This window comes from Quercus suber, unplaced genomic scaffold, assembly GCF_002906115.3.
Source record: "Quercus suber isolate HL8 unplaced genomic scaffold, Cork oak 2.0 scaffold_430, whole genome shotgun sequence".
Taxonomy (NCBI): domain Eukaryota; kingdom Viridiplantae; phylum Streptophyta; class Magnoliopsida; order Fagales; family Fagaceae; genus Quercus; species Quercus suber.
In genome coordinates this window covers 312,238-320,096 of record NW_027069881.1, presented here as the reverse complement: position 1 = coordinate 320,096, position 7,859 = coordinate 312,238, and the positions used below count along the sequence as shown (strand labels likewise).

At 31.9% G+C, this 7,859-nt stretch overlaps 1 protein-coding gene across 1 annotated transcript; it reads right to left on the bottom strand.

The window, feature by feature from the left end:
- Positions 1 to 4,054: 4,054 nt before the first annotated feature.
- LOC112003273 (uncharacterized) lies at positions 4,055 to 5,740 on the bottom strand. Its single transcript, XM_024035459.2, has one exon. The coding sequence runs from the start codon at positions 5,738 to 5,740 to the stop codon at positions 4,055 to 4,057; it is 1,686 nt and encodes a 561-aa protein (XP_023891227.2).
- Between the last annotated feature and the right edge of the window lie 2,119 nt (positions 5,741 to 7,859).

Genomic DNA, 7,859 nt, shown 5'->3' with positions numbered 1-7,859 from the left:
TCATAAGATCAGATAAGTTTTATAGTATAACCCTTCAATTCAAATATTGAAATTTTAGAATGGCTGTTCCTACACCTTGGGAGGTACCAAACAAATGACGACCCAAATCGGGGTTTTAGATTCTTATCTTAGTCAAAATGACAAAAAGATATCTTTGTATCATACTGTAAGTTTTATCTTAAACAAAAAAAAAAAAAAAGATTCTTATCTTCGTCAGAATGACAAAAAATTGTTGGATAAAGTTTGACTCCAACCATTAATAAGATTATAGGAAGTCAATTCACATGACACATTTAACCTACTCAACCAAGTGAGTTACCATGTATTACACATGACGGGACGTATGTTATCTTTCTATTAGTGATTTGAGCCTTGAACTTCAAACACGTGAAGCCAAACCTTTTCTAAAAAGGTATCTTGGTAATTCACAATAAGTTTCAACATCAATCTCTTTTGGTCATCTTCCTATTAGCGGTGGAGGCTTGGAGCCTTGAACTCCAAACAAGTTTGGATACCTTTTCCTAAAAGGTATCTTTGTAATACACCATAAGTTTCAAAATAAACCTTTTCCTAAAAGGTATCTTTGTAATGCACCATAAGTTTCAAAATAAACCTTTTTTTGGTAAAAATATAATTACATCCTTTAAATTTAGTTGATTGTCATTTTGGGCTTGTTACTTTCAATTTGATCATTTTATTCCTGTAAGTTTGCAATTGCTGTCGTTGTTAGTCTTTTTGTCTTTAAATTTTGTTAACTACTAAAAAAATAATTTTCAAATACTAACAAACTAGTAATAAAACTTATTTTTTTAAAAATAGGCAAAAATACAAATTACACCATTTAAGTTTGATCACTTGTTATTTTGTTCTTGTACATTTTATATTTGTCATTTTGTTCATGTAAGTTCACTTTTTTTTTTCTCACCAATAGTCCTTAATTGCGAATTTTTTGACAAAATGGTAGAATGGCTAATAGTCACAACAAATGTAAATTTATAAAACCAAAACGATAAAATTGTAATTGTTTTTTTTGTTTAGACCCCTAAAACTAGATTGTTTAACTTATTATATTAACCAAGTGATTACTTAAATTAATTATTTAGATATAGATTAAATACAAATAAATCATATTATGCAAAGATGCAGAAAAGTAAATAACACCATAATATGATGACCTAGGAAAACCGATGAAATGAACTGTTTCAAGGTAAAAACCTGGAGAGGATTTAACCTAACTATCCTCAAAGTAAACACATCCATTATAAGAGAATTGAAGTTTTTACAATCAGATTTAACCCTAAATCTATTACTATCTCCCGTAGTAACTTATTGACAAAACCACGTGCAAACTCCGAATCCACAAATTCCTTCTCTTCTTAGATTTACACCAACACAAGCCGCCTTGCTTGTGACTTTGAGATCCCACTTAAAGGTTTCAAATCATCATCAGTAATGATCTTGATGCAGAAACTATGTTCTACCAAACGCTTGATTATAGTTTTTGTTCCGGCAGATTCTTATGTAATTAGAAGGTACAAAACCTCTCAAATTTCATAAAGAGTAACATACAAGTCTTTTCAGCAAATTCAAAATGTGGCTAGGGTTTCTGTTTTATATGTGGAGAAGTTTAGATGAAACCCTAAACATTTTCGTAGGCTTGGGCCTGTTTAAAAATTATGCAGAGAAACTGAACCTGCAATTTTTGATTGGTCGAGCCTAATTCTTGATCAGTCGAGCTTGACAAAAAATTTCTTCCTTTTTTTGCAGTCAACTGAACTTGAACCTTGGAACAACCACTTTTAAGTATTACCTAATACATAAACTATACATGTTTTGTTCTCGGTTTGCCAACACACTAAAAACATGATTTTAAACATTTAAACCCTAAATCTTTAGAACCTAACAGTAATTTACAAAACCAAAATGACAATTGACCAAACTTAAAGTATTTTTGTCAATAAATGGAGAGAAAAAAAATATACCTAATTGGGAAACACAAATCATTTGTCCCACTATTTGTGTTACAATTTATGCTCTACTAGTCACAACTTGACTTGTAGTCTTTTGACATTCCTTATAAAATAACCAAAAAAAGAAAAAAAAAAAAATCAAACATTTTGGCATATACTACAGTTGGTGGAGTAAAAAGTGAGACAGATGATTTGTATTCCTCAATTGGCTAATTGGTGGTTACTACTTATTGGTTAGGATATGGCGAGAGGGGAAGGAGGAAAAGAGGTTAGATGGGTCTTTGGGTATCTTAACTTGAATCAAAGTTTAGACTCGATTCATTGTAATTGGTGGACAATGACCTTTTTCTTTTCAAAAAACTGTTAAAATGTCTTAATCACTTTGAAGAGTGGGTTCATCATAGTTGGAAATGAATCTCATAATACTAAACAATTGGCAAATTTTTTTGGATAACAACCTATTTTAGGTTTTGAGTGTAAAACTTTTAGTTATTTTATAAAATTTTCCCTTCATCCTAAATTCTTGAATATAAATTCTCTGTTCCATTTTGCGCTTTGTTAATCATGGTATGCCACGTGTTTGATTTTTTTTCCCCCATTTTAAACTTATAGTTATTTTATGAGGAAAGTTAAACAAATACATGGCAAGTTGTGACTGTTAAAACTTGAAATATAAAACAGAACACAAAAAATGGGACAAATGATTTGTATTCCAAATTGTTGTTTCCGTTTAGGAAATCTAACTTTATAAGGAACATTATTTAATACTTTGTCTTTTAGATAAAAATGTACAAGTTCTCAAGAGTGCCCTCATAAATTTTAATTTTAGAAAAAGATTGATATTGATTTTTTAAATAAAGTAAGGGGAAAGATAGAGCTCAATATTATTTATCGACTTCTCACAAAGGACTAGAGGAAAATAGAAAAAAGAAAAAAGAAAACACAAACATGAATTACAAGGATTACAATTAAAGTTTCACAATCTTTTTTTTTTTTTTTTTTTTTTTTTTTTTGTGGAGTAAAAAGTGAGACAGATGATTTGTATTCCTCAATTGGCTAATTGGTGGTTACTACTTATTGGTTAGGATATGGCGAGAGGGGAAGGAGGAAAAGAGGTTAGATGGGTCTTTGGGTATCTTAACTTGAATCAAAGTTTAGACTCGATTCATTGTAAGTGGTGGACAATGACCTTTTTCTTTTCAAAAAACTGTTAAAATGTCTTAATCACTTTGAAGAGTGGGTTCATCATAGTTGGAAATGAGTCTCATAATAGTAAACAATTGGCAAATTTTTTTGTATAACAACCTATTTTAGCTTTTGAGTGTAAAACTTTTAGTTATTTTATAAAATTTTCCCTTCATCCTAAATTCTTGAATATAAATTCTCTGTTCCATTTTGCACTTTGTTAATCATGGTATGCCACGTGTTTGATTTTTTTTCCCCCATTTTAAACTTATAGTTATTTTATGAGGAAAGTTAAACAAATACATGGCAAGTTGTGATTGTTAAAACTTGAAATATAAAACATAACACAAAAAATGGGACAAATGATTTGTATTCCAAATTGTTGTTTCCGTTTAGGAAATCTAACTTTATAAGGAACATTATTTAATACTTTGTCTTTTAGATAAAAATGTACAAGTTCTCAAGAGTGCCCTCATAAATTTTAATTTTAGAAAAAGACTAATATTGATTTTTTAAATAAAGTAAGGGGAAAGATAGAAGTCAATATTATTTATCAACTTCTCACAAAGGACTAGAGGAAAATAGAAAAAAGAAAAAAAAAAACACAAACATGAATTTACAAGGATTACAATTAAAGTTTCACAATCTTTTTTTTTTTTTTTTGGCTGAAAGTAAAATTTCATAATCAATCCCCATAAATATCTATCTTCATATCCATCTCTCATTGTTACTTAACTTCTTCCTCCACTTGGAAAAATTATTGAATAATTCGGAAGTATCATAAATGTGTATTCCCTCTCATATAAATTGTTAGTTCCATCATAAATTTAATTAGTCAAACCCACAGTTATGTGAGAGGATATAGTATATATTTATGGTACTCTAAGAGTATCCAATAATTACCCCTCCACGTGTGGCTCGCGGAACTTCTTATAAATGTCAGTCTTATAAAACTTCTTAGTCCTTAGCGTCAAAATGAACGAAGCAATTGTGCCAAAAAAGGTCATGGCAGCAATGATAATGAAAGACAATTTGTAGCACTCAACCCCAGTACACCTCAAGTCCTCCCCTGCCTTCCTTACGAGCCCCAAGGCTGCCATTTGCTTCTTAGCTTCATCGTCATATAAATACCCAGCGACCCGCACGTTGAACAGATAAGACCCAATTGGACTAGCTATAGCCGCAAAATTGAATAGTGTAGAGTAGTACTTCAGGCCAAAAAGTTCAGAAATCATAGCAAAGAGCAATGGCCATTGTGCACCAAAACAAAACCCAATAATCACCGATGCAAAATAGATGCCATTGGGTACATCAAACGCGATTAGGAGGTGACCAACACAGGCTAGTAGGAGAGTCAAAGTGAGTATGAGAGGGCGTGGGGTTCTGTACCTTTTAATTAAAATTTCTGAGACAAGACCTGAGACCACACGTCCAAGGTAGTTCCAAATGCTCACAAGTGACACAAAAGTGCTTATACTTTTCTTTGGATATTGTAAGGAAGCTCCAATCTGACCCAAGTTGTCTATTACCGTTAAAGTTCCCCCTAGGCCACACATTGAAGCCAATAAAATCAGCCACATGTCAGTGCTAAAAATTGCTTGTAATATCGTATAGTCCTCCCCTCTCTCTGGTGTCTGAAAAGCTGTTTGCCAACAAGAAAGTCTGACGCTTTTATCAGCACCATCACTTGGTTTTGTGACTGAAAATTGTTGAATCTCATTAGAAATAATTGTCTCCCCGTTTGTAACTTCTATTAGTGAACGGTCGTTCTTTATGGCTTCTCTCTTGCTCTTCCAAGCCTTATACTCGTCCCTAATGACAAATGCAATAGGTAGAAACAGCAAGAAAAGTACCACGGCTGCACTCCCTCCGTATTGACTTTGTGAAAAGGTGGTCCTTTTCTCTATTATGATTATAATCATCAAGAACCCTGCGAGACCAAGCGAAATATAGAGGAAATGATAGAGAAGTTTGAGCTCGTTTGGTTGCCGAGGAGCGTTCATGATCCGCATGGTTCGAAGAAAAATCACACATACAACTGCTGGAATAACCCCTACTAACAAAATCAAAGACTTTGGGTCTTCACCATAGAGAGCATGGTACACCTGTGTAACTACAGCCCCACTTAGACCCGTGTAACCCTTCAAAACACCTATAAGAATTCCACGACTTTCAGGGTAACTCTTTATGGAAGTGACAAGGGCTCCAGTGTTGATAAAAGGTTGTGAATTTGCGCCGATGCATATGTATAAGCACATATGCCAAACCAGGGGCTTCGCTATTCTTTCAGTCACTCCAAGCCATATCATGAAGTATCCAAAAAAGTTGAAAACAGCACCAATTGCTAAGACAACCCATGGGGGTGTGACCTCATTGATTAGGCCAGAGACGATACCGATATTGGCACCCAAGTCCTTGTAGAAGCCGATCAAATTGAGGGTGGATTGGTCATAGCCAAGCGAGGACTTGATTTCGCCAGAGTAAAGGCCGAAGATGTAGCTTAAACCAGCCGAGTTCATAATCAAAAGAGACCCGAACATCATCAATCTTCGCCCCTTGAGAATTTGGAGGGTGAGGTTGTTCATCTTCGTCATAGGGCCTCCCCTATCACCACCTCTAACATGCATTGTTCTTATTTATTTATTTATTTTTTATTGTTGTTGTTGTTGTTGTTGTTGTTGCATTCTTTCGCTCTATAGGATGTAGTAAAAGTTGATAGGAATCTCATGGAGTTCCCAGAGAAGTAGAAGGGTGTTATTTATAGGAAAGTTACGTTGTATATTTTGAAATTTTATCACTTGAAGATCAGAAAATCCTGGCAACTATTTTTGTCACGAGTCAGTTGAGTAGTAAGTTAAAAATGTTGGGTTCACATTAAAGTAATAATACACAACCATTCATAGTTTGCCACATTAAAATTGTGATAAAATTGTAGCAGAAAAAGTAACTAATTTTGGTTCCACTGTTGTCATAAATTTAGAGTTATGCTATACATATTAGTGGCTTATGATCAGTTGTTTCAAAGGGATTTGCTGTTACTGACGTACTTCTGTATTCTATTCTTTTGGATAAGTGTTTATGCTCTTAGAAACGAATTGAAATGAAGAGATTAGGATATAAATAAGTTTTCTACCAAGAAAAAGAAAGATGTATTTAAGTCTAGTGAGGATATTGGTTCTTAAGGAACCACAATAAAGTTGCATGAAAATTACACAGATTCAGTCCGGGTACATAAATGTTTTCTGGCCACGGATATGTGTGGATCTTAATATAGCCATTCCAAGTGGTTGAGGAAAAAACAATAAAAAGGATACACGGCTACCAACAATAGATAAAGGAAAACTGATATAGCTTATTTTGTTGAAACTGAAAACTTATTGCTGAAAGTACTATAGATAAAGGTAAAAGTTAGTTGAAATAGTACAACGAAACTCATAAATAGTACCAAAAAATGCAATAAGACTCATAAATAATAGCAAAAATAAGCTAAATAGTGAAACAATTTTCATTTATAATTTGTATTCAAACAAAGGCTTAAGGCCATTAGTTTAGAAAATATTTTAAAATATATTTATGAAAAACGAAAAATTAAAGTAACTAATTTTTTTTTTTTTTTTTTGGTTGTTGCAATCTTTTATATATCTTATAAATGTAGTATCAAAATTTTCCTTAAATAGTTTATTAACAAATACATAACTATATCCGTTAACCAGACTCTTAAATAAAAAGGTAAGGAAAAACTTAGTAAGAGAAGAAAAAATGAGTGCAGGACAAAATTTTGAAATATTTGACTTTTTTTATTGTCTTAGTATTACTCTAACTTTTATCGATAAAAATCTGATGACCCGAGTGTTCTCTTTTATTTTAGCACAATAAAAAAGTTTTTTATTTTATTTTATATTCCATTAATATTACTTCTTTTTTTATAGATATGATGATTTTCAACTGACAAGATACTTTTCCCATTTAGCTAAGTGGAACATGCATATATATATATATATATATACACACACATATATATTCCACCACTTACTAAGTATGTTAAGTATTAGTATAAAAAAAGTATGTTAAGTATTTATTTATCTTTCCCTCTTGATATACATATTAGTGGCTTATGATCGGTTGTTTCAAAGGGATTTGCTGTTACTGACGTACTTTTGAATTCTATTCTTTTGGTTGAGTGTTCACGCTCTTATAAACGAATTGAAATGAAGAGATAAGGATATAAATAAGTTTTCTACCAAGAAAAAAAAAAGATATATTTAAGTCTAGCGAGGATATTGGTTCTTAAGGAACCACAATAAAGTTGCATGAAAATAAAACAGATTCAGTCCGGGTACGTAAATGTTTTCCGGCCCCCGATTTGTGTGGATCTTAATTTAGCCATTGCAAGTGGTTGAGGAAAAAACAATAAAAAGGTTACATGGCTACCAACAATAGATAAAGGAAATCTGATATTACTTATTTTGTTGAAACTAAAAACTTATTGCTGAAAGTACTATAGATAAAGGTAAAAGTTAGTTAAAATAGTATAGTGAGAAATATAAATAATATCGAAAAGTGTAGTGAGACTCATAAATAGTAGCAAAAATAAGCTGAATAGTGAAATAATTTTCATTTATAATTTGTATCCAAACGAAGGCTTAAGGCCATTAGTTTAGAAAATATTTTAAAATATTTTTATGAAAAACGAAAAATTAAAGT